Consider the following 26,704-nt stretch of genomic DNA (forward strand, 5'->3'; position numbering starts at 1 on the left):
GGATAAAACAAAAAGAACGTACTCGTTGTTTTCAGCCAGCTGGCCAATAGAAACGGCCCATTCAAAGATAGCCGCGCCCACATAACAGTCGCGCGACCAATAGATTTAAATAGAGTTGAGCGTGAGACGTTGTCACAGATGAGCTGTCAAGCTGAGAGAACCGAGAAGTTCACTCTGTAGCATAAAGTGAAACGAATGAACTGTTCATGTAGCCGAAGCATCATATAATAATACATTTAAGCAACAATTGTAGTCGGGGATGTAGAGAGTTGTGTTTAGTGGAGACATCTGAGCAGGGTTACTGGAACCTAATAGCGCGCATTAATTTATTTATTTTTACAATAAAGCGTCTGTATTCAAAAGTACATAGTCTCACGTAAAATACCTTTGCAACTTTGCTAAATAACTTCTTTAGTAGACGGCCAGTAATCGGAGGAGGCATGAAAGATGTTACCAAGCAACCCATGGACTCCTGTACGCAACCGGCCCAGGACCAGCAGTGCTTCAGGGTGACTATATTATTAATAAGACAGGGAACCGCCTGCCCCTGGACAAGTGTCGTCCCGTATAGACATCGTGTAATAGCAGAATAATGTCAGCGGCAAGTTCTTGGCTGCGGATCCAAAACAGCCAACATCGACGCAAAGTGTGTGAGTCTGATATCGGAAAACTGACCGGTAGTTTCATTACACAAGGTAAGCCTATTACACCACCATGTGTTATCACTCTGCTAATTGTTGCAATACCTTTAAATGTTTGCCGCAGAAAATAAATATTGCTATACATATTGCAATAAGTCTTCGTTAGAATTAATTTTGGACATCAGTTGAGTAAGATCACATTAAGTTGTTGCTACAGGGAACCACCCCATTCACATCAACCAAACTCACAGACTGACGACCAGAAATGTAATTTAATTGTAGAAATGAATCAGGTGAACAAGGTATAACTCTGTTATTGACCATTCCATCAATTTCCCAAACAACCTTCATGAATACCAACTACATTTATATTGACAACATTTAAATTCATGTTTAATAAATAACTTTGTATATCTACTCTATATCAGGAAACCCTTCATATTTCCCCTCCCTTTGACAAAGCGCAGAAGCTTCACAGAGAGAATTATGGAAGATTCTGATGAGGACATTGAGGGCCAGGACTCGTCCCACCCTCCGCGTACGGCGGTCCTGTGGGAGAAAAGCTTCGAGCAAAGCATCTTTGTGGACCTGAGTGAGGATGAAAGTCTCCACTTCAGCGACCTGGAGAGTTCCTTTCCTGTGCGTCTCACTCAGTCTGCCGGCTCTGAGGCCAGCCTCCAACTCAGTGGTAAGGGATTCTCCTCATCCCAGATCGTCAGCGTGTGTATCTCTGTGAACCTCAGTCTACCAAAATCAATCTACATACAGACCAACAAACATGAAAATGAACGTGGGTAACACAGCTTGGGTTTTGTATGATTTGACTTTCTGTTCATATGGAACAGTTTATTCAGTCCGGCCGGCATGAACCGAACTCTGGGATAATGTTGTTGCACAACGGACTTAGTGTATTTATTGCATTATTTGTTATTTATTTCAACACTGAAGTAAACAAGGATTAGCCTGTACATTATTCCACAGGCAGTTTGCATATTGTCTTCCCCTTTGAATTCAATTAAGCATGTAAGACATTTCAACCCCCTGAATGGATGATCAAGGCATCAAGTGATCACATTGTTCCATCATCACACAGGGAATGCAGAGTTGTCAGCCCTGGAGGACTCCTCTTCTTCAGAAGGCAATGGTTCCAGCAGTAAGGATGCAGAGAATGTCCTGAAGTCCAGGGGCAACAACAGTATAAAGCAGGGGTCCCCTTCCAGACCCAGGAACATACAAGCTGAACCTCCATCCCCCCGGGACGATGAAGACCTGGCGCAGAATACAAGCGATGAAGACCAAGAAGATTTGCCCTTTGATGGTGACTTGGGAAGCCCTTACTTTAACCACACGTCCAGCACTGAGAGCACTATGAGCTCTGAGGGAAGGGAAACCCCACACGCAAGCCCTGAATTGACCGGGCCAGTAGACGGCAGGGAGAACCATGCTGCACAAAATCATTCTCTCATTGAGATGACCACTAAGGAACCAGACCTGAGATCCCAAGAGCTGAGCGGTAATCCAGCCAAGGCCCATAGCAGTGCCACACCGGCCAACCTGGCCGCTCCCACGTGCAGTAGTCCTGTTCCTGTCGCCCAACAACCAGACATCACCCAGCTTTTGTTGAGACACTTCTCCAGGGAGGAGCTCTGCTGCTCAGGTAAGCTGATCGAAGCGGAAACCCTGCCAGAGGTGTCCCTCCTGGACAGCATGGACGACACCCTGCTCAGCACGGCACTGAAAAACAACCCAACGGGGATTCCTAGGAAGCATAATCTAAGCAGGGGGAGCCCGACCGTGGATAATTATACTAATCAGGGTGCACCCGAAGGGAGTTGTGACAAGACTGCCGATGATGGGAGTGATTCAGACAGTTTGAAGCATGATAATAGTGTTACGGAGGACCTCTCCTCTGCTCCACGTAGCAACGCATCAAACAGTAACTCTTCCGAACACCAGAGCGAGGATCTGCGACTAATGAGGAGGGAGACTGCTGTTAAAAGCGACAACGTTCCTCTGGTCCGTGCCCGCTCATGCGGCGAGCTGAAGTACGGCCAGGGTCAGGTCCACTACCCGCTGCCCGACTTCTCAAAGGTGTCGCCCAAGGTGAAGATCCCCAAAGGCCCCAGCGGAACCAACACCACCACCACCACCACTACCACCAACACCTCCACCAGGTCCCCAGCCCAGCCCCCCAGCACCATGCACAGAGCCCAGTCAACCCCAGGCGTACTGGGGCTGGTAAGCCGGGTGCTGGAGGACTCGGACCAGGCTCCAAAGAGGCCCTTTGTGTTCCCAGACCAGGAGAAGCACACCACCAGCCCAGGGATGGTGCATCATCTACAGGTGGGACAGACTCACCGTTGATGAGTTTTCGGAATTTGTGAAATCACAGCATCTTGATGGAATTATTATGGGATTTATGACGATGTTAGAATTTTTTATTTTCCTTGTAATGTACTTTCACCTTCACTGCTTGTAAAATTTTTACATTTTTATTATTCCCTCAGGCGGAATATGATAAACTGCTAACCAAATACGCAGAAGCAGAGAATATGATCGATGAAATGAGGCTAGGAAACAGAGTGAGTACATCTTCTTTGTAGTTCTTTGTTGCCATTTCTATTATAACATAATTTAATATGTTCCCAAAGGTAACGTGACCAGGGAAATTGTGTTGGTAATTTTGTTTACAATCGAACACTTTCTTTGTTGACAGCCTCAGACACCCTCTGAAGATCTGCTCAGGTTTGACAGTGTGAATTATCAGGGACTCCAAGGGAGTCATTTTGAATCCTCCGTGCCTCCTCTGTCTCCTCCAGCAGGTAAAGTTATCTTTGGTTTCTGACATTTGATATTATGACAGCAACACATCAAGCAATGAAGTGCAACCGCCTTCCTTAGTTACAAGTGCGGTCAGGTTACAGTTCTACAGACACAGACATGTTTTAAGAGCACTTGCTGCAATTGCCTTGGGGAAAATTTTGAATTATTGGCATGAAACTAAATGTATGAGATGTTTATTATGCTGTGCAGTTGTAATATTTGTGCCAGTTATCACTTTAAACAATATGTTAATACGTATTATGTTCAAAAATGTATTTAAATATTGGCAACTTACTTGCCTGGTCTTAGTGTTTTCTGTATTTTCTTTTTGTGTATCTTTTGGTCTAGTACAATTTAGTGAGGAGCTTGTGCACAGGAGCACCATTGAGCTGCTGAATCAAGAGTCATTCAACCAGCCTAGTGAACAAGATCCTACTGATGGTGAAAGAATGACCAATGAGCTACGAGACATTATCAGTGAATTCATGAAAAAGGTCAACATTTAAATTATATTTCATAGAATAAATCAACAATCATACATCCATGCATTATTAGCAAGGTTAATTAGTTAACATTCCCAGAAATTAAACTTTGATTTAGGTGGAGGAATTCAAAGTGAGCCTTAACATTACCCCAGCCTTCATCAGCCTTGAAGATCAGCAAATGGTAAGCTCTGTTCTTAATCGTAATAAGTGCCAAGGTACAGCAGCATTTACTCACACACTCAAGTTTCTTTGTAAAAAAGTACTTTTTCACTGAATCTAGTGCACATAGTATGGTCATTTCATTGTTTTGGTTCTGTGTGGGCCATATCTTTCATCTTATCTTTAACTAAGACATAAGTATACAGCGCAGTACTGGTTTGCCACTACTGGTTGCCTAATTGTATGTTGTGTGAACTGTAATGTGTCTCAGATGTTTAGGAGCATGGTGGAAGCTCAGGATCAGCTGGAGAGGAAATACATCAGCAATAAGGAGGAGCACCGAGCTCTGGAGATGCAGAACTACATTGGTCTCCGCAGGAACACCGGCGTCTTTGACCCTGACAGGTCAGAGGTTATAGCAGAGCTCTAACCTTTGACCCTGGCAGATCAGAGGTTATTGCAGAGCTCTAACCTTTGACCCTGGCAGATCAGAGGTTATAGCAGAGCTCTAACCTTTGACCCTGGCAGGTCAGAGGTTATAGCAGAGCTCTTGTGTTTGTATGTATGTTTTTTTAACACGGCTTCACCACTCTTGTTTCTGTGTGTGTGTGTGTGTGTGTGTGTGTGTGTGTGTGTGTGTGTGTGTGTGTGTGTGTGTGTGTGTGTGTGTGTGTGTGTGTGTGTGTGTGCGCGCATGCATGTGTCAGTGTATCGTAACATGTGTGTTGTCAACATGTGCCTATGTGTCACTGCTTGCACGCGCTACATACCTGTGCTCTGTGCTGTGTGCAGGCTTGTAGAGGGAGACATATTCAGGATAGGCATGCGCTTGGAGGACATTAAAGAGACCATAGACAGAAATGTGTGCAGCCAGCTCTCCCCTCCCCACTCATCATCCACACCCACGTCCAAGCCCCCTATGCCATCGCTGGCCGTGAATCCCAGTCATCCTCACCTTTCCGACACCTCACTCCCTTCATCCCAGCATAAGGTAATGCACTCATTCAACCATTCATACACTGAGAGACTATGCTTTTTACTGTGTGCGCACTTTTCCCTGGTCAACTAAAACATTGTTTTCTGCACAATATTTGTTGTTGTGTGGGTTATGCAGGTGTGTGTGTGTGTGTGTGTGTGTGTGTGTGTGTGTGTGTGTGTGTGTGTGTGTGTGTGTGTGTGTGTGTGTGTGTGTGTGTGTGTGTGTGTGTGTGCAAAGGTGATGAGTGGGCATATGTGAGTGTGTTTGTTTGCATTTTGTTAGTGTGTACAAACATGCATACAGACACCTGACGTGTGTGTGTACGTGCATGCGTGCGTGCATGTGTGCGTGCGTGTGTGAGTGCGTGCGTGTGTGTGTATGAAGGCTCTGACTCGGTCTGATGTTGCAGCAGCCAGGTGCCTGGTTCCCTCTCTCGGCCAATGAGATGTGGGGAGCGGCGGCAGAAGAAGAGGAGGAGCAAGAGGAGGAGGAGGAGGAGGCCAGTGAGGACCAGGGCGACAGTGAGCTGAATCAAAGCAGAGAGAGCTCAGCGACTCTCTCCTCAGAAGACAGCAGCCCTCCACAGCGCTCCCATACACATCCCCAGTAAGATCCACCCATTTCAACCAACTGCATAATTGATTGTTATAATAATGTCACTATTATATTATATTAATATTATGGTCATTTACATTATATTCAGGCTCTGAAATATGTCATATGTCATACAATACTTTATGTCCCTAGGCATTGACAGGATTAATTTGGATTATTTAGTGAATCATTGTGTGTGTGTGTGTGTGTGTGTGTGTGTGTATGTGTGTGTGTGTGTGTGTGTGTGTGTGTGTGTGTGTGTGTGTGTGTGTGTGTGTGTGTGTGTGTGTGTGTGTGTGTGCGCGTGTGCGTGTGTGTGTGTGTCTGTGTGTGTGGGCGACGTGCACAAAATGGCCACACACACACATGCACAACCACACGTTTGCGTGTTTGTCCGTATCTAGTTAATAGGCCAGTCTGCCCTCCTATGGGGTGGGTAGTGTTTCAGGTGCAGTTGGTGTAGAGTTCCCCAGGGCAGTGGGAATAACAAACGGTGGGTTAATTTGTCCTCTGTGTCTGTGTGTGCGTATGTATTTGCGTCTCTGTGTTTTCAGCCGGTTACAGGAATCTCTTGAGGGGCCGGACATCACTGCTACTGCTGCTGCTGCTGCTGTTGACGATGATGAGGAGCAGAGAGTGGAGAGGAGCTGCAGCTTCTCAGAAAGGAAGGTTTCCGACAACGTCTCGGCCTGTGTGACTGAAACCACTCCCTCATCAAGACAAACACAGTGGACGCCTGAAAGGTCAGTGTTGTTGTTGTTGTGGTTATTGTTGTTGTTTTGGTTGTTGTTTGGAGAGTCTGAATAGATCAACTTGAAAATGATGACTATCTGACTGTATTTGATCCCTATTGAATAATGTATCTGCACTAACTTTCTATCGCACCGCAATCCAAGTGAGAAAGCATTCAATGCTGACCGCAGTGTTGCTGTGGTCAATCTACAACAGGCCTAGAGAATCAATTTGCGCATTCTCTGCCATTTTTTGTCTTAGTGTGTTAGGTATTCCTCGTTACTTATCCCATAAATACAGTGCCAATATATACAGTTTTGCTGTCACCTCTGAGTTGTGTGGCTACAATGTCTAAAGCAGAGGGAAAGTTTTGAGTTACAAAATCTAGTTTAATGTATAGTTAGAGAATATCATATAATACAAATGTTTGCCTGTTTGTTTGTCTTTATTTCAGTCTTTTCACCCAGGACAGTACCCTGAGCGCGGGCAGTGAGTGGGAGCTGGCCGATAGCAATGGCCTGGCTGCTAATGACAGTCAGGCTGCTAATGAACGCCTAGATGCTAGCTACAGCCTTGTTGCTATTGATAGCCTGGATGCTAGCGATAGCCTAGCTTCTAGTGGTAGCCCGGCTGTGGAGTGTTTCTCTTCCTCGAATGCTTCAGAGACCCAAAGCTTATGCCTATCACAGGTCAGTGGCTGCATTGTTGGGTACGGTACTCCCCATCTGAGTCCACAGCTTTTGTCTCATATTAAAGTGGCAATCTTGAAGATCTCCAAAGTTGCTCATTTATCTAAAATGTTATTTAAGTCACTATGGCAGGATGAGGAAACATAATGGTGATTGAGACAATGGCCCACTGATCATTTGCAGCATTATGAAGGTTACAAACTGGGTGTCGGTGGCAGCATTCCAGCCATGTATTCAAATCACAAATCCAAAGTGGTGCACAGTACGTGATGTGTCTTCCATCTCCCAGCTGTTGTTGCTCCGCCATAGAGGGTATTGTGGAGCTGCTGCAACAGACTCGCTCTTCAACCCACTAGCGTGTAGAGGCGTTTTTTTGCCATGGGTGCTGCCAAAGAGAATTAAACAGAGATCTTCAGAGTTTGTCACTTTAAAAAGTTAGTTGTGAAAAAAAAAAGGCTAGTATTATTTTGGGCTCTTTTTGGGTCACATGGCCCAACCTGAGAAGGTATTCTATTAATTAATTATTCACAGTGTATCTGTGGATAACTGTTGTTATTCAATCTGTTTTTTATAAATATGTATCAAATATGTTGTTACTGTAGTCGTGTATTGTGTAGTTCCATATTGTACTGTCATGTAATGATGTTGATGTGCTTTCATGCGCTGCAGAGGATCGTCAGCCCAGAAACTGACAGTGGATTTGGGAGCTCTGACCTGCTTCAACCAGGCGTAGGAATATACCAGTCAGAACTACTCGCACAGAGGTGAGGCTACTAAATGCACCTTGCATTCTTGCCTGGAGGGCAAGAAGAACTGAGTAATTACCAAAAAAAACAATTTGGTAGATCCAATTTCCCTATGCTGGTTTGTACAAACACAATCAGAAGGAATTTATCCACAAAACAAAGCATTGTTTTTCTATGCTATAACCCTGAATTGAATCTTATTGCAGGCATGACCCAGGGGACAATAGCAAGATATATTCCTGTGGTTAAAAACACTTTTTTCATATCCTCAGCGATGCCGTTGTGGTGCATCCTCACAGCGGTGGCCTGAGTGCCTCGGACAGCGAGGACTCCAGCTCAAACCTGCAGACCGCCGTCCCCCCCCGCGCCCCCGCAGAGCAACCCAGGGGGAGGAGCAGCCGGCCCACCGCCGGCCAATCAGACGCCCGCAAACACACCGACGCGCCCGGCTGTGGGGCGGCTACAGCGGTGGAGCGGTGGGTGGAGAGCACCGCCAAGGAAAGGCCAATCAGGCGCCAGGGTGAGGCGGCGCACATTCTACAAGTGGACAGGGAAGTACACAAACAAGCATGTTGATTGGCTGATCAATTACACTGACCCCGCCCCCCACCAGATCATCTCCGCCAGTTCCGCAGCAACCAGGTTAAGCACCACCTATCAGAGCCGAGCCTCAGCACAGCCATGCAGGCTCCCCTGGGATTGGACCCACTGCACTCTTGCTCCTGCAACAGGTCTGTGGATGGCAAAGAATAAAGAAACAGGACGCTTGTTTCCGCAGCTATTAGCAAATACATTACGAAAATACAAAACGTTCCAGTGAGTGGCTTAAAACAGATTTGTGTATGTGTGTGTCTGTGTGCGTGTCTGTGTGTGTGTGAGTGTGTGTGTTTGTGCGTGTCTGTGTGTGTATGTGTCTGTGTGTGCGTGGGTGTGTGTTTGTGTGTGTGTGTTCAAGCGAGGCCCTGGTGGCCCTGCAAAGGGAGATGTCCCAGCTGAAGAAGGACCTAGAGGATGGTTTGGTCCAGCTCCCCCATCTAGCTCAGAAGATGGACTATCTCACCTCTAAGTTCAACCTGGACCGCCAGTCCAAAACCCGACAAACCCGGATAACCCACCACCGGTAGAGAGACATACTGCACATAGTGTACCTGATGTTCATACATGAGTAGAGGAGTTTGTGTGTCTAGCTGAATAGTGCAAAGTGTCTTGGTAATAATGGTCCTGTGGGCTTTGTAGTGGGTTGAAGTCCTTGGGCAGCCGGGAGGATGGGAGCCAGCCTGGCTCCAGTCGGTGGAAGTTAGAGGACTGGATCTCAACGGACATGGAGCAGAGCAAGAGTAAAGGTGAAGCACACCTCTCTCTCTCTGTCAATTCAATTCAATTCTCTCTCTCTCTCTCTCTCTCTCTCTCTCTCTCTCTCTCTCTCTCTCTCTCTCTCTCTCTCTCGCTCTCTCTCTCGCTCTCTCTCTCTCTCTCTCTCTCTCTCTCTCTCAAAAAATTCAATACATTTTTTTTTGCCATGGGAAACAAACCTTAACATTGCCAAAGCAGGTGAGGAATTAGGAGTTCAAAATATAAAACGTAAAATACCAAATATATACACATCAAGAAGTTGAATATTAAATACTTAATATAATAAGTAATAAAGTAAAATGTGGAATACTGGGTATAAATAGGGTATAAGTAGTCCAGTTTCCCCTATAAACAGATAAATTAAAGATACACTGTATTTACAGAGGGGAGATATGTGCAATAATGGAATCATTGTGAACAAAGTGCTGTTACCTACTTACAATGATGTGTGAGTGTTAAAGATAAGATAGACACTTTATTGATCCCATGGGAATGCTCCTTTAAAGTGGCATGAGTCTGTTTATGGGGAGTTTTAGGTCCTTCTCTCATCACAACATGTCACGATTCTTCCTGCTGCTATTGCACATTGTTGTATTTCTCCCAACAGATATGGCAGTTTGTTATCATCTTCAGTGTGTTCAGTCCATCTCTCTCACTCTCTCTTTCTCACAATAAAACACATATCTCTCTTTCCCACAAAAGCGCACCTATCTTTCTCACTCTCTCACACGCTCTCTCTCTTTCAAACACATACGCACAGCGGCGCAAACAAATACTTGGTACTACATGATTATTTCCCCACTTCCAGATAGTGGTCAGGCAGATGACTCCAAGGTGATGCTGCAGTTCAACAATGCACCAGTAGGGGACAGTAGAGGGAGCAGCAGTAGTCTCTACCTGTGTTCTGAGCTGCCCAGGGCACCACAAGGCAAAAGACATGCCTACAGAGGTCAGTGTTGCAGTTGCTTTCGTCCCCAAATTCCATTCAAACATCCGAACGGGATGCAGCTCTTTACCCGACCGAAGATCTAGCTGTGTAGCACGGTTCAAACTCCTATCGATGTGTTCCTTATCAGGGAAGGAGGTGAGGAGAGTGCACTCCAAAGAGAAGTTGTCTCCCCTGTCTCCTCCACCTCTCCACAAGCCGCTCCTCCAGGTCAACTACACCTCCTCCTGCAGCCTCCCGGCCAGGTGACTGCTCACTCGTATCAGTGCGCTCATAATCATTTAGAAATAGAGATAAAAAAAATGAATTAATCTTCCTCTTCTGTTTTGCATCACACCTCATCACATGAAAACAAACACAACACATATAGTTATAAAGTGGGAGAGGCGATGCAGTCGTCATCCAACCAGCGGAAGCGCTCCGTTCAATCGGATTCCGCGCTGTTGCCCAGCAACGTGTTCTTCCAGCGCACGCCGTCGCCAGCGTTGGAGTATCTGAGGACAGACAGAACGGCCCGACGCAGAGGGAGCAAGGTGAGAGCACCAGTCTCTCAGCACGTCATTCTCTATAGATCAGCAGTATGGGTTTCAGCGGTCCACCGATGTAACCTACATGAGAGGGAGCCCCGCCGTGGTGAGGCCCGCAGAGAGCCTAAACAGATACACAATAGTCATAACAATGATGAGGAAAAAGGGTTAACAATGCCACTTGGCACTTATTTGGAAATAGAGAAAGATGTTTTTATTTTTTGTGGAAATAGTAACTGATTTGAAACATGATGCAATGCACTAATTTTGATGAATTTGACTTTTCACTTACTTTTTACTATACTTTAATTTAACAGATCCTTTGTCCAAAGCGCAGGCAGCAAAGAATTAGGCTACATAATTAAGAAGCAAGTAGGCTAGTGGTAAGAGCATATTGCTCAAAGGATGCTTTGCGGTCAGTTGTACATTTTAACAGTACATTTTGGCTACTAAGTTGTGCGCACTGTATGGGAAGCAGTGAAGCATTATAAAATGGTGACGCTTTGAATAGTGCACTATATCGGGAAGGATTAAATTAATTTCGACTCAGCGACCGTGTCTGTTGTATTGGGCTAGGAGGAAGAGATGAACCGGACACTGGACCGGGCTATTGAGGCGGCGCGCAGTATGAAGAGGACCACTGACCGCATGGCCAAGAGCCTCTCGGCAGACCTGGCTAATAAGGCTCAGCTCCATAGGAGGCCGCAGCATGCGCGGCCACTAGGGGGCAGAAGAGGGAACGCCCTGTGACACGGCGGGCTACTGAATCACTTCGTCAAGTTGAACAACAGCTTAAGGGTAACCATCAGGGTCGCTTTATTCAAGTAAAAGAGTAATGCTTTATACGAGTGTTGTGAAAACATCAACATCAACTCGGTTTCTGCATGTTTTTCGCAAAAAAATTGGGCCCTTCTAACTCATTGGATTTGCTTTCTCCATTGGTCCAATTTGGAATAATGACTCAATGGTCGAAACAGAGTGGATGTTGCAGACCATACTTTTTTCCCAACCCCAATATGAAGCATTATTCTCTTCTTCAGAGCGTGACAGGTCCCCTTTAGGATATATCCCTGGAATAGAAGTAAAATGTGTAACATTTACCTATTGTTTTTTACCATATAGTAATTTATTTAAATATATTTTGATGTGCTTATTATATGTGATTATTTTACCTGTTCTTATTAATTAAATTTTGTATTTAATTTGCCGTTCTAATGTTGTATGTATAGAAAAACATCACAATCGCAATCACATTACAAATCAGAAATCTTGAAATAGAAAGGGAATGCATTTTAATGTTGTTTCTTAATAAAAAACCTTCATACAGTCATAATGAAAGTGCACCAGGATGCTGGCTTCTTCTTTTTTTAACTTTAGATGCGGGGTCACGAGGTCACTTGGTAAATGAAGCAATCTCCAATACAATATTGTCAATACACCCCGCCAGGGTGCCCTGTGCCATGTACAGGTCACATGACCCCGCAGTTTCCCAGCATGCAACTGGATCTAAATATGTATACACGTATGTATACATATTTATATAGATAGACCAAAGGCGCAAACATTGAATGAATGCAAAAAAATAGGTCAGAGTGGCAATATTACATTTCTGAAAAATTCCCATTCAGATTCCCCGCTAAGTATCGGCTTTGGTTCCTGCTTAAAGCTAAATTGCTCATTCGATGCCTCACATGTCCAGCCCCGATAGCCTGTGGGTCCTAGATACTAAATGAGCAGGTGCTGTGATACGAGACTCCTCACTCTCCATTGTTTTGTTCCTCAGTTGACCCTGTTGTTGTTCTGCCGGGGTATCATCCACACCCACAACGATGCCACCAGCCCGGCTGACCCGTTCTCTGCGGTCCTTTATGGAGCCTTCCATTGTACCCAAACCTCCAGGCCAGATAGGATGGGCACTCGTATGAGTCAAGACACCATATCCTCTCCTTCATCAGGGGCACACTTGCACAAACACTCGCTCTATCTCGCTTTCTATGTCTTCTTCTCTCTCCTTGCTGTCAGGTCAGTGAGGCAAATACAAATATTATCAAATCAAGTGCCCCGTTAAGTTAATTTGGGAGTAAAGATTAACCGGCTTTAAAAATAAATAATTACACAGTCTACCTAAATGATTACTAACTATCAAATTATCATTGTTTTAATTACAGTTAACACAAAAATGCACCTTACTGGTCAAGAGAATATTGGCCAAGAATTGGTAAAAAATTGGTACAGTGTAAGCATTGGATAATGGGGAGCAGAGATTGCATGAAAGATTTTTAGGTCAAGTCGATCAAATTACTTTTGGGTTTATATTTTGAAAAGGTCTCTGGTGTTGAAGGGCCGACCCAGCCCATCTTCATAATAGAGGGATGAGGAAAACAGTCCCAAGGGATCACGTCACTATTATTCACACTGTAAATGGCAAAGCGTACACAGGCAGGTAACTCTGGACTGTTTTACTTCATTCTGTAACTCTAGCATGCAGTTGCATCCGTGGCTTGTTGGTTTTAACAGTGGTGGTAAAATGGATACGATGTTAAAGTGCGTCAATTTTGTCTCAGTTATTTTGATTTGTGTTTTTATGTTTAATAAACACTTGCTATTATTTGCTTATGATGCAGATTCCACATTGAATCTGGATCTATATCCTTTCCAAATGATTGGACTGTAGAACAATTAATGTATTATTTGCCATTATGAAAAATGATGAAATTGCAGCCGTATATATATATATCCATATGTTGTTGCAAGTGGTTATGATGGAAACATACAGCTATTAGGAAAATTAAACTCTGCAGATTAAGCCACACGATTAAACAAAAATAAATCATATTTAATTAAACTAAAGTTGATCAAATCGATGTCATTTATCAGAGGTATCAGGTGGGGGTGGATGCAGATAAAAAAAAAGTCAAATGAAGTTATAATGGATATCTGCATATATTTATGTTTTGTTGAAATATGTGAAAATATGAAAAACTAGAGATACGTACAAGAACCGCAGAGAGACATACCTCCTCTCTCCTGATAGGCTGACCCTAAATCCCAGAGGAGGAGGATTCTAACATTCGGGCTCTCTGGTTAGTGCTGATTTGCTGAAACAATAAAGAAACGGCCGAGTGAAGGAAGAAAAAAATATATTGAGTTAAATTTAAGGATGAGCTCCCCTTGCCAAAGGTCAAAGACAAGAAGATCAACAGCCCGGAGGCACACTCTCTCTGGTTAAGAAATACTTCACATAAGACATGGCAGGTACAGGTTTAAGGATGCGTGCACTGTTCCTGCTGCTGGGTTTGTCACAGGTAAGAAGATTAAAGTCATTATTCGGTGGATAGAGTCATGCATCTTTAAAAGTATAATACTGGGGGAATCGTGAAATTGTCAAAAATCTTCGGTAAATCCAAGGGTGTTCCTTTTATTTTTGTGTAATATTGTACTGTTCATTGTGTATTGTGTGTGGAAATTGGAGAACACAGGCTCTTTTGAGTATCACAACTGCTGTCAACAAGTGTGTGTGGCATGCAGAACCTTAGCTCAATAGACAAATTCATTCGGACCTGAAATAAATACCTGCCCTGTGCAGCTCTGAAATCTGTGCTGAGTGATGGTAATGTGCAGTCGGCTGCCCCTCACACGCTGACAATATGATACAAGGGGTCATTTGCCTCAGGGGTCTCATAATGTCAGATACCTGCACTCAAATGGCTCTTTACTGTTGAAACTATGTTCCTGTGTTGTTGGTATGTCCCTTATTTTTTCTCTTAGAATTGATTTCCACTTTTATGTGATGTTTTGGAAATTGATAATTTTGTACATTTTATTTTCAGATTTGCACTGCAGATCATCATCATCATGGTAAATTAACTGCTCTACTCTTTGCTTCACAACACTTTGCTGCAACATTAGAGGGTCATTGTTTGTCAAGGCTATCACATACGTTTTTGTAGTAGGGACATGACTCCATGACCTATGAATATGCACATGTATCTATTTATACACATAATTAGCATATGCTACATGTGAACCTCCTAAGATGGCGCTATTTGATTGGTTCTATATCCCATGATTGAAATCGCAAACTCGGGATATTGTTTTCATCGCAAAAGTTTCCCACTTTGTTTGCTAATAAAAGCAAATAAATCCCGGCAAAAAGTGTTATCTAGTTTATTTTTGGAGTGTTAACGTGTCGCATATACTAGAACAATTATTCACCTCTGTGAATAGTGGGGAAAAGGCTATTCCCCACTATTCACTTCGCCTTCGGCGAATAATTGTTAAATATTACAGATCCTGTCCCACTAAATCCTCCTCCTGTCTGCTCTACAGTGTCCGTGTACACGGTCACGTCTTACAGTGTGACCATGCAGTGGCCAGCGTACCCCGGCGCCAGCCACTACAGGGTCCAGGCCACGCCCCAGCTCAATCCGGGACATTCTACCGCCTTTTCCACGTTCAACGGCAACATGGCTGTCGGAGGCCTCAACACCCTGTCCGCCAACACGGTATACACCATGCAGGTCGATGCGATGGACGATGAGCTCAACGTCCTCAGCACCATCGGGACGGAGGAGGCGCTCACAGGTCAGCTGACCTGACCCGACACACTTTACCCTCCATGGCTCAACCCAGCGTGTCGATACGATGCCCCTTGTCGGATTGGCTGTCTTAATGACGATCCGAATGTCTTTTACTTTCATCATTGCTGTGTACAAATCAGTGTTTCTGACCTCTGACCCTCGCAGCTCCTGAGGTGCCAGAGATCACACTGGCCTACTCAAAGCAGAGCAGCAGCATCACCGTGGAGTTCAACAATGTGACGGGGGCCACCGGATACATCCTGAGGGCCATGTCCGACGTGGACGACTTCTTTGAGGAGACGGCGGTCAACGAGTCCCCGGGCACGATCCAGGGGCTCGATCCCTTCACCGACTACACGCTCAGTGTCATGTCCGTCAACGCCGGTGGGCGGAGCCAGCCTTCATACAACTACGAGCTCAGGACAGGTACAGACTGTCATGATTGGTCCCGCTCGTCGACAGGCGACGCATTCCTGATAAACCAATGGACCGACATCACATTATGAGCCCAGCCAGTATACACATAGCATTACATTAAAGGGACTACGTGTCGGAATTGCATGAATGCATAAATTGCTTTAAATTGCTAATATATGAACAGGTAGTTATGTAACTTAAAAATTAGACCATGGCCATCTCTCTCCGTTGTGTAGAACCGCCTGTGAGCTGATTTCTATTATATTTAAACTGGGCTGGTTTTGCCGGGAAAAGAGGAAATGACTTCCAACTGCCGATCATAGCAAAACCTTTGTAACTTTGTCACTTGTACAACAGTTATTAATGGTTATAACTAGCATGAGATTATGATGGTTATTGCGTCCGCTCAGGGAGCTAGCACTCAAGTGCTCTGAATGCACTAGCTTGAGCAGGCTGCAGTTCACTTATCGGCCAAAGGGGCCAGTAATGAGGAGGTATCGCTGATTCTTACACATAGAACCTTGAAATCTAATCAGCACCTGTTGAATGCAAGGTGTATCAACGGACCTATATCACAAGCTTTGCCTTCACAGGTCCAGAAAAGATAAAAAAGAATAAAAAATCTGTCGACAGACAGGTGATAATGCACAAGACTATTGAAACGCAGCCTCGATCATTTCTGTAAGACAATACATCGGCATCTCAATCCGCCAGCAGAATGAGGGTATCGTGTCACCGCCTTATTGTCTCTGTGTTTACTTCAGGCAGACAAACACAGTGAGGGGAAACCGCATACATCCTTTTGCATGCCCAACATGAAAAGGGAGACCTTGAGAACTGGGTTGTCTCCTCTCCCCAAGCAATGCTGGACGTAACAGGATCGCAGGGGGAAATTGATTCCATCTTACCACACCTCTGTGTGGTAAGTGTGTGGGAGGGGGGAGGGAGCACTTTATTTTTTGTTCAATCTTTTTAACTCATTATTTGAGTAGAAAGATGATGAATGGTGAATGATCACCCAGATTGATTAAAAAATTCAGTTCATCCATGGTCTTCACCCCCCTTCGTCTCCAAAGCCTCCTCCAAGATCTTCTTAATGATCAGATAGTTTATTCTCTAGAACAATGGTCTGATCATTCCCCCCCCCCCCCCCCCCCCCATGTTTTCCCTATGTCCTTCCCTGTCTGGCTCCACTGGTATAGCAAGGTAACTGGTAGAGCAACTGGTAAAGCCAGGCATCCACAGTGCCAGGGCTAGGAAGCCCAGCATGTCGTTAGCATATCCTAAATTATACCCTTTAGATGTTTCACAGTAACAATGAACCAAAGATGAAAAAAGAGTAAAGCATCCACCGTACGCACTCTCTGACTCAACGTGTCCCCTGTACTGACGGGTGTCCGCGTCTACTCCCTGCCCTGCAGTGGTGACGGCTCCGCAGCTGGCCACTATCTCCGAGACCAACAGCACCATCAACGCGAGCTGGCCCCCGGTGGAGCACGCCGCGTTCTACTCCCTCTACATCTTCCAGACACCGAGCACCAACAATCTCACCACCTACATCACCAACCAGACCTCCTTCACCTTCGACGGCCTGAGCCCCGGCACATATTACTGCATCAAGGCCACCGCCTCGGATCAGGACGGGCGAGCCGGAGACCACAGCCGCACCTGCCAGATCACACGTAAGCAGAGCGAGAGAACCGGGCAGGGGAAGGGCTTATGTGTAGGGCTTGTGCCCTACACATCGCGATGACCGCCTCCATTTTGGAAGCATAGTAGCATTGGAATTTCTGTTATCCTGTCGGTATGGTTATGGCGCTTTGGTGATTCAGCCGTGAAACGATTTTGTCGTTTCTGGGAGACCTTGTTGAGTTGGAAACTGGGAAAGCGTCTAACATGCATACTGTATAATTATGTTCATTTAGGATTTGACCGTACTACAACAGTCTTGAGGCCTCTCAATATGGAGTGTCACATCAAAAAATCCCATGATGCATTCTGATGGAATGTAAAAAAATGTGGCCCTCTCCAGGTCCCCCGACCCCGGAGCCGGTGGAGGTTCTGCTGGCCATTGGGGATATTCGGGTGCCGGCCGTCAGGGTGTACTTTGGGCACTCTAAAGGTGCTGACACCTACTTTGTTGAATCCAGCACTGGGCAGAACTGCACTCCTCATCAAAGCTTGAGCCTAAGCTATTGCATCATATCCCCACTGGTGTGCGGTCAGAACCTCTCCGTCATGGTCACCGCCGCCAACACGGCAGGCCCCAGTGTTCCTTCAGCTGAGGAGGACTTTCAGACATGTGAGCACTTACATTTAACACACAACATTAACACTTTACTTCTACGTACTTCTGTATTAACCGATAGCACATTCCTATTGTTCCTCTGTGCTTTGATTTCCCTGCCACACATGTACTGTTGCTTTTGGATCAATTCAAAATAAAGGAAATCATAATATTTCATAATGGCTCAATGTCAGCAGTACCTACTACCGATGACTGTATTGACTTTAATGCATTCTCATTGATTTGATATTTTTGGTACTTTAACATGACATGCTATTGTTCTACCTCATGGTTGTGTTATTTGTGTACCACCACCACCCCCAGACCCGTGTCCTCCGGAGCGCATCTGGGTGGAGGAGCCCTGGCCCGGCAGCTGCAGGGTGGCCTTCAGCCTGTCGCCCACGGCTGACTTCTACATGGCGTTCGTGAAGCGCGACGACGGCATCGAGATGAACTGCAACACCACGGGCACGCCCTGCGCCTTCACCTGCACCTGCGGCTTCACCTACTTCTCCACCGTGTTTGCCCACAACCCGTCCGGCTCCAGTCCCTGGGGGGCCGTGGCCAACTACACCACCAGTACGATCGGCCGACTGCACGCACATACACGCTCACGCCCACACACGCATGCAAGCAAATGCACACGCACAAAAGGTCAAAGGCACGAACACACACACTCAGCCACTCAGCCCCTGACCCACTGATCAACCGACAGACAGACAGACAGACAGACAGACAGACAGACAGACAGACAGACAGACAGACAGACCCACAACTATACGAGAATACAGTTGTAGAAATGTAAATACCAGTGGGTAAGTACATCCTGAACATAACATAGTAGAGGGGAGAAATGGATTTCACAACCAGTAATCATTCCACTCAAAAGTAAAGCACATGCATTTAAATATGGAGCATATAGGCTTAGGCTTATATCTAGGCATTAACACCGCTAGCCCTAAGTCTTTGTGAGTAACATTTACTCTTTTCGGCCTTCCCAGTTCCTTGCTGTCCAGAGAACGTTACCGTGCAGCTGGTTTCCACGGAGACGCTGGAGATAGAGTGGGAGCCGGTGCGAGGGGCGGACCTCTACGAGACGCGGGCGGTGCAGACGGAAGGCGTGATCCACTGCAACGACACGTCGCCGGTGTGCGCGCTGTCGGACCTGAGCTGCAACACCTTCTACTCAGTGGTGGTCACGCCCTGCAGCGAGCTACGGGGCTGCAACCTCACCTGCCAGCCGCAGCAGCACGAGACAGGTAATGCTGGGAGTGGGGAGAGAGGACACACACACACACACACACACACACACACACACACACACACACACACAGTAGCTCAGATATACACAGTCAAAGCGGTCTATTTGGTGGGCCGCCCTGGGTAGAGGGCATACCATATAGGCTCAGCGCTGAACGCAGCGACCCAGGTTAGAATCCTGCCCGGTGTCCTTTGCTGCATGTCCCCCACCGTCCATCTCCCATACCTTCCTCTCTATCTCTCTCTATAATAAAGCATTAAAAATGGAAACAATCAAACTGCCTATTTAGACCCAACATCAATCAAGGACCCACTTCAGATGTTCCCACCCCGTACATACAGCAGCACGATGCACAACCCCACCGCCTGTCCCTAAGAGTCCCAGTTCACCTCTGTGCTCTCCTGCAGCTCCGTGCACCCCGCAGATCCACAACCTGACCCAGGCCAGCGAGTCCAGCATCACGGTCCACTACACGACCCCCAACAGGCCCAGCACCAACTACTCTGTCTCGGCGGTGGGACGCATGGACACGCACCACTGCCGCTCGCAGTCCGCTTCCTGTGAGCTCACGCAGCTGCCCTGTGGGGCCGTCTTCGAGGTGGTGGCGGTGGCCAGCAACGCCGTCGGGCCGAGTCTGCCTAGCTTCAGCGTTCCTCTGGAAACAGGTGAACAAGAGGCGTGGCTGGGTGTGAAAGAGAGGGAAATATGTGAGGGATAACGGACAGCGAGCCGGTCATTATTAGGAAACTTGGGTAAAATATTAAACCCTTCTTTTTTGTTTATTTGATTTCTATTTACAATTCTACGATTGGAAAATAGTGTCCATAGCAACAGCCACATTCAAAGCAGTGGTCTGTTATTCAAAATGAACAGTCAGTAAATGCAGTAATTGACCAATCAGAATCAAGTATTCAACAAAAACCGAGGAACTATCAATCGTTAACATATGTGTGACGGGCAGAGAAAGGAAAGCAAATGCAAAAGTTATCCGCTATCTAAAATGCAACCTAAATCGACAGCTGTTGTCAGAGTAAACCAGTGATGCGGGTTACCAGCTAGCTTCCACCGTAGCCTCCAGTTTCAGCATTATGACCTCCCGCCCCGCCCCTCCAGGTCCCTGCTGTCCCTCCAACCTGAGCGTGATGCAGGTGACCCAGGCCATGTCCAACGTGACGTGGGGCCCCAGCCTCGGCGCACGCTCCTACATGACGGCCCTGACCGCGCCGCGGGGCCACGCCCAGTGCCACACCATGAGCACGCACTGCCTGATGGGATGCCTCACCTGCGGCACCAACTACAGCGTGAACATGGAGGCCATCAGCAGCACGGGGCACGTGTCCAACTGTAGCTACAGCGGATTCTCAGCCAGTAAGCACCGAACCCACCGTGTATAACAGGGTATTTATTGGCACACACAGCTGGTAAGACACAATACTGACTGATGAGTGTGAAATCTGAACCTACATGCAGAGGGGGTTGGTAGCCGAGGCAGCATTGAAAAGGGGACAGACCAGTAGATGCAACAGGGTGGGAATTGTGGGCATACTCAGCCCTTGCCAGATCCCTGGTAAGGGCTGGTAAGACGCCAGGTACCTAATAAGGGCTCTTTCCTGACTCAAAATGACTCAAAATCCAAAGTGATGTGGGACCCTGGTCGGTGGGGGACCGGGAGTGGCTGAAGGAGTCCTCTGGGTGATTGGTTGGAGCTCTTGTTACGTGTGTAACATCCACAGCCATTTCGGGAAACCAAAAGCGTTGACGAAGCAACGCCATAGTCCTCCTGACTGCAGCATGGCACGTCAACCGGGAGGAACGACCCCAATGTCCCATGTCACTGATCCCATGTCCCCATGTCACCTGAGTGTCATGGGGAACTTTGCTGAGGTGGATAGAGAACAATGGAGTTAGTAAAGAAATTACAAGTCCATCACACTTTCTCCTTGGATTTTAGACACGTGAGTTGTAGTTGTAAACCTTAAAATTGTACTGCTGTATTTTTTGCTGTTCTGTTAAGCACCTTGCCTTGCAACTTTGCACAAAAAGCGCTTCATATATAAAGTTTGTATTGTACTGTAACCAATCCAGTATTATGCCAATGATAATGAGGAAAATAAACAGCAACACCCCATTTTCATTAATTCACCCCGTCACCTTCCACACCCCCTGCCTCCCAGGCGCCTGCTGCCCCACACACGTCAAGCTCCATCGGATGTCCAACCACTCCATGAGGGTGTCCTGGCGGTCCTCCGCACCGCCCCACCAGAACTACACGGTGGCCGTGTCCGGCGCGGGCTCCAACCACACGTGCACGCAGGCCCCGTCCAGACGCTACTGTGACGTGCAGAACGTGCCTGTGTACACGTGCGGCGACGTGTACACAGTGGCGGTGGCGCCGGTCAACAGCGACGGCAGCGTGGTCAGCTTCTGCCAACGGAGGATATATAGCGGTAAGACAGGGACGGAAAAGTAAAGCATTGAAGCGTGGTGTAGGCTGGGCTTAAGGAGATAGGTACAGATAGTGCTTTATTTATCTGGGGGTCGGGCTTAGCCAAACCCTATCCTGTGTGAAAACAGAAGACGAAATGAATGAATGGATGATCATTAACCAATGGTGTTGTTGTTGTTTTGTCATGCCTACAGTCTCTTGCTCAGGCAACAGTGTTGGAATGGGTAAGTGTCGGGACATTAAGGGGCCAAACTGTTCATTTTTTATTTAAAGTAATCAATAAAATCACTAATTCAGGATTTTCTTTCTTTCTCTCTTCAGCGATCTACCGTGGAAGGGTTAGTACGGGTTAAATGTGGTAAGTTTTATTTGGTCATCTTCACTTTTTAGTTTTTTTGCCGCATCTACTGAAGGGACAGACTAAACATGTGCAATATAACATGCTGAGACACATACAAGCTTCTCCCAACGTGCAATTTGTAAAGAGAACTTAAAAGCTTTAAAAACGTAAAAACGTAAAGAAAGCTTTAAAACTGCTTTAAAACGACCGGTCCATTGGGAACCTCTTTAGTATTAAGGGTATCGTGTGTCCTTAAATTGACTCTGTATCTATAGGATTCTCTTAACAAAGGTTGAAAGTGTGAGAAGAAGAGGAGGAAAGTTGTTTAGACAAGGACACCTCTCTCTCTGTCCCCTCAGGGACCTCTGGGGGTCATGTCTTGCTTTCATAGGAGGTGGAATAAAACAATGTGACACATGTTACATGCTGCTGTGTAGAAACATACGTGTGGTCGGCCTAAATGACTTACCCTGATGTGTTAACAACGACAATGCTGTTGTGTTGTTGACGGCCCGCCCTGAAAGACGTTAGAGATGCTTTTGATAAATGCAAGTAGAAGATTAAGTTATTTCTTATTTTATGTATTCCTGTGTTAATTTATATATGTATGTATTCAGAAAAAAATAAAGGGGGTTTCTTTGTGTTTTTTAAAACACAAAGTAGGCTTGAACTCATTTAAACTCATGAACCTTGTGTCTCACAAAATACAGAAGCTCGATCCAAGAGGTGAAACCATAACTTGGTATGCAGGTCAACTTGTCCGGGCTGATGTCTTCTTTCCTTTCTCTCTCGTCCCTAACAGTGGAAACCCCCCCCCCCCCGGTTGGACACAAGGATACGTCTGCTACACGCTAAGCTGAAGAGTGAAGAGTGAAGATAGAATATCTAAAATATCACCTTGTTTGTTGAGACATGCCTTTTGTTTAGCTGCAACTGCTATTTTTCCGAGACAGAGCCAAAATGCAATAAATACGATTTTACACATCGGTCTGTATTCAATCTGAAACATAAACATTATGATTGGGTGAAGATTGTTTAAACGAAAATAAGAATCATGAATATTAAAAGGCCTGCAATAATTCCATGGAAAAATCCCAAATAGAATCTTTTGAAGACAACGACGAAAGAGAATCAAGAAAAAATATATTTCCCAAAGTAGAAAAGCCTCCATTAGTGGATGGACTGTCATTGATGCCTCTTGGGTTCAAAAGGTCGCTGTTGGATTTTGGAAGACGCCGGTAAATGTAATAGTGGATAGGCAGGAAGTATCCATGGTGAAGGCCTGGAGTCATCATGTGTGGCAGTGTCCCCTACGGATGATATGTCTGATCAGATACCTGGGGAAGCCGATTCCATGTTAACGCCTGCATTCACTGCATTCATGACATCCCCGGTGACTCTGTACACAAATAAAGCACAACCTTTCTTATGCATGACAATACTGTGTGGTGTCATTCCTGTTTTTATTGTTGGACTTTCTGATTTGTTCTTTAACTGGGTTATAAATATTAAGTTATTTATCTAAATTATTTTGCTAATACATATTTTAAATTATCTAAATAAAATATATTTGGCGCTATTTATTATTATTACTATTTAGTCCTTTGACAGACACTTAATGATATTTTAAGCAAGAGAGAGGTGTCATCAATGAGCAGGCATGCTCAAGTATGACTAATGTTGGACTGCGGATATTGGATTTCATACCTAAAAAAAGATTTCCTGGGAAGTGAGTACCCCAACCATTGGACTGTATCTGTACATGTATGTACACAATTACATAAGATAAAAAATAAATATAAATATATTGTGTACCAGTTGGTTTAGATCTAAGCAAAATTTCACATTTACGTAGACAACACCACAGTTGCTAAAATGTTAACTTAATAGTGCCAACCGATTTTCGATCAGGCTTGCAGGACCTTTTTCATTTACACAGGCTTCATAACGGATGAATATCAACATATTTCAGATGTGTTTCAGATCATTTCCTCAATCGAATGCAATCACAGATGAATGTGATTTTTATTACAAATATAACATGTTTCCTGCCGGGTTTCAGCGGGACAATACACTTCGGTGAGACATGTACCCAAGGTGATACTAGTTTGAAAAATTTAAATTCCAAGAGAACCCAATATGTGTGTGAGTGTGTGTGTCTTTGTGTGTGTGTGTGTGTGTGTGTGTGTGTGTGTGTGTGTGTGTGTGTGTGTGTGTGTGTGTGTGTGTGTGTGTGTGTGTGTGTGTGTGTGTGTGTGTGTGTGTGTGTGTGTGTGTGTGTGTGTGTGTCTGTGTGTGTGTCTGTGTGTAGGTGTTTTCCGACAACTCTAAGGATTCATGTCACCATTGGGATTTGCATACCCGAGGAGCTGCTTACCTCATGTGGGCGTAGACCACCAGATCAGTCCTGGCAGAAGTCCCATTGTGAGCAGCCTGCATTGTCACAAAGTGTACAATGTATAGCTTGCAAGGTGCTATCGTATTCCACATAACATAAACTGTAGAGCGGGGAGGACTACGGTTATGAAATGGATATTGTGTATTGTGCACAGGAAAGCCCCAGGGCAGTTTGTTTTTATTGTGATTAGGTGGTTCACCATGACAGATTATTATACGTGATGTTGCGGCACAGTAATCGCTTATTCGATATTTTTCATATGTTGAAATGGATAGACGGTTTCACAAGGATTTACAGCCAGGTCATAAAGATTGGATAAAGTATCCAACCTATGTATAAAAAATACATATATATATATATATATATATAAAAAAAAATCCATATATATATACTTTTATATATTTATATATATAAAATGCATGTTTTGGTTGATTCTTGGGCCTTTCCATTTCTGTAGTGCATCCTCCAATGGGCTCTAACATAGCTATGCTGATGATACCCAAATGTATCTTCATCGACACTGCATTCTCGTTTGGTGCTTGACCCGTGCACCTTCCCCTAGACGGAGACAGATAAAGGGGCATGGGCTTTCTTGCCATCCCGCGAGGACCACCTTCCCCACGCTACATTACAGTGAACCTGGGGGTCGTGATCGACGATCAGCCAACGTCTGCCAGACCTCAGCCTCACGCTGCTTCAGAATCCCCCTGTGCAACATTCAGGAGGTCAGACGGCTCCTGGCCGAACACTAGGCCCAGCTCCTTCTCCTCAGGTGCTCCACCCCCCTGAGCGAGCACACGGTCAGGCCACTGCACAACTGACTCCATTGGCTGCCTGCCTGCAGCGGCCCACATCGAGTGAAAGGCCCTGGTGCTGACGGTCCCTGGATCTGCACCAACCAACACCACATATTTCATCCGTCCCTACGAAGAATGTACAGTGTATGTATAAAACATGTACAATTATATATATATACTATATATATATATATATATATATATATATATATACTATGTCATGTTATAGGCCAATACATAATTATCATATATTATTAGTATAAATATGTCCCTCTGATTAATTCCCTGTTTGTAAAGCTAGTATCTACATGCAACCATTCCAAACTCTCAACAGACAATCAATTGCCCGACTGTGAATGACACTTAACACACAGTCTAGAGCTTTATCTTTAAACTTCACTTCACAAGTTAAATATTAAAACTTAATTTATGACGTAATTACGCAAGGATGATTTTTTCCAGAATCTTTTTGTGACAGTGAAACCAGAATGAACCACACATATATAATCATCAATATAACATAAAAGAACAACTATTCCTTCATGTACACGCATCTTATCATTTTGCTCAGAGAGAGTTCAGTATTTTATCCTAGACCCAGTCGTTTCCAATAACAGACATATCAGGAATTGAGAGCCCCCTTCCTATTCTCTCCCCAAACACCTCAGGTTCTACGAGTTATTTCCTTCTCAGAATAACAGTTAGCCCAGAGGCACGAGGTGATACCCATCCTCAGCTTAGACGTGCTGATTGGCTCCCATACAGCTGATGTACCTGCACCCAGCCTCCATAGGATTCAGAAGTCCTGCTGTCCAGCAGCTCCTGAATACGGATTGAACTCATTAAGTCTGGGAGACAAGGACAGGAAGGAAAACAAACATGGATAAGAGATGGAATTCATATTTAACTTTTGTTATGCCTTTTCTGATGCAGGTATGTCTTTGAAGTGCATGCATGTCTGAACGTTAATGTATCAATTATATTCTGTTTTGGTGTGTAACAAAGTTTTCCTATACTATGAAAACTATACTATGAGATCCCTTTCAAACTATTTAACAGAACAGTAGTGCAGTGCTTTTATTGATCTTTGGTTCTTTGGTTTTCTCTTCTAGATACACAGTGCTTCGGCCACAGGTCAGTCCTATTTGCCTAACTGCATTTTATTTTATGAACTTGACTGTAATATTCTTCAAATTGTATATGCACATATTGTATTTCTCTCGCTAATACCGGCTCGAGATGTATGACGAACATGCATAGAGTCGGTGCGTAACGAGTTTGCGTAACGCGTTTGCGCAACGTTTTAGCAGTGATGGGCAGTGAGAGACGGGAAATGAGAGCGCCGGAGAGGAAAAGGTTGGCGGTGAAGTTGTAAATCTGGCAAGGGGCAACGTACGTATGCTACATGCAATACGGCTTCCTATTTCTACTGACCTCGGCAGACTGATTAGTGTAAAATGGATCTTGGTTGTAAAAAGTTAATCCCAGGTGTAGGCACTGCATT

The 26,704-nt window shown here is 45.2% G+C and overlaps 2 protein-coding genes across 2 annotated transcripts in view; both read left to right on the plus strand.

The window, feature by feature from the left end:
* The first annotated feature begins 371 nt into the window (after positions 1 to 371).
* LOC130387893 (uncharacterized) lies at positions 372 to 11,993 on the plus strand. Its single transcript, XM_056597188.1, has 21 exons — positions 372 to 695; positions 1,070 to 1,329; positions 1,735 to 2,984; positions 3,149 to 3,223; positions 3,358 to 3,463; positions 3,813 to 3,958; positions 4,065 to 4,130; positions 4,380 to 4,513; positions 4,901 to 5,099; positions 5,497 to 5,693; positions 6,236 to 6,424; positions 6,868 to 7,102; positions 7,772 to 7,866; positions 8,121 to 8,368; positions 8,462 to 8,579; positions 8,804 to 8,968; positions 9,085 to 9,191; positions 10,010 to 10,150; positions 10,278 to 10,392; positions 10,518 to 10,680; positions 11,251 to 11,993. Exons 2-21 carry the CDS (start codon positions 1,128 to 1,130, stop codon positions 11,422 to 11,424), a joined length of 4,125 nt encoding a protein of 1,374 aa, XP_056453163.1. The 5' UTR covers positions 372 to 695; positions 1,070 to 1,127; the 3' UTR covers positions 11,425 to 11,993.
* A 1,913-nt stretch (positions 11,994 to 13,906) lies between these two features.
* LOC130387894 (fibronectin type III domain-containing protein 7-like) overlaps positions 13,907 to 26,704 on the plus strand; it is a 17,018-nt gene continuing 4,220 nt past the window's right edge. The window contains exons 1-12 of the mRNA XM_056597189.1: positions 13,907 to 13,979; positions 14,505 to 14,532; positions 15,004 to 15,258; positions 15,420 to 15,680; positions 17,093 to 17,353; positions 17,704 to 17,973; positions 18,283 to 18,537; positions 18,960 to 19,217; positions 19,627 to 19,884; positions 20,333 to 20,587; positions 21,394 to 21,666; positions 21,860 to 21,889. Of these exons, the coding sequence (XP_056453164.1) occupies positions 13,923 to 13,979; positions 14,505 to 14,532; positions 15,004 to 15,258; positions 15,420 to 15,680; positions 17,093 to 17,353; positions 17,704 to 17,973; positions 18,283 to 18,537; positions 18,960 to 19,217; positions 19,627 to 19,884; positions 20,333 to 20,587; positions 21,394 to 21,666; positions 21,860 to 21,889 (2,461 nt within the window). The 5' untranslated portion in view covers positions 13,907 to 13,922. The remainder of the gene's footprint in view (positions 13,980 to 14,504; positions 14,533 to 15,003; positions 15,259 to 15,419; positions 15,681 to 17,092; positions 17,354 to 17,703; positions 17,974 to 18,282; positions 18,538 to 18,959; positions 19,218 to 19,626; positions 19,885 to 20,332; positions 20,588 to 21,393; positions 21,667 to 21,859; positions 21,890 to 26,704) is intronic.

Source organism: Gadus chalcogrammus, chromosome 8 (genome assembly GCF_026213295.1).
Source record: "Gadus chalcogrammus isolate NIFS_2021 chromosome 8, NIFS_Gcha_1.0, whole genome shotgun sequence".
NCBI lineage: Eukaryota > Metazoa > Chordata > Actinopteri > Gadiformes > Gadidae > Gadus > Gadus chalcogrammus.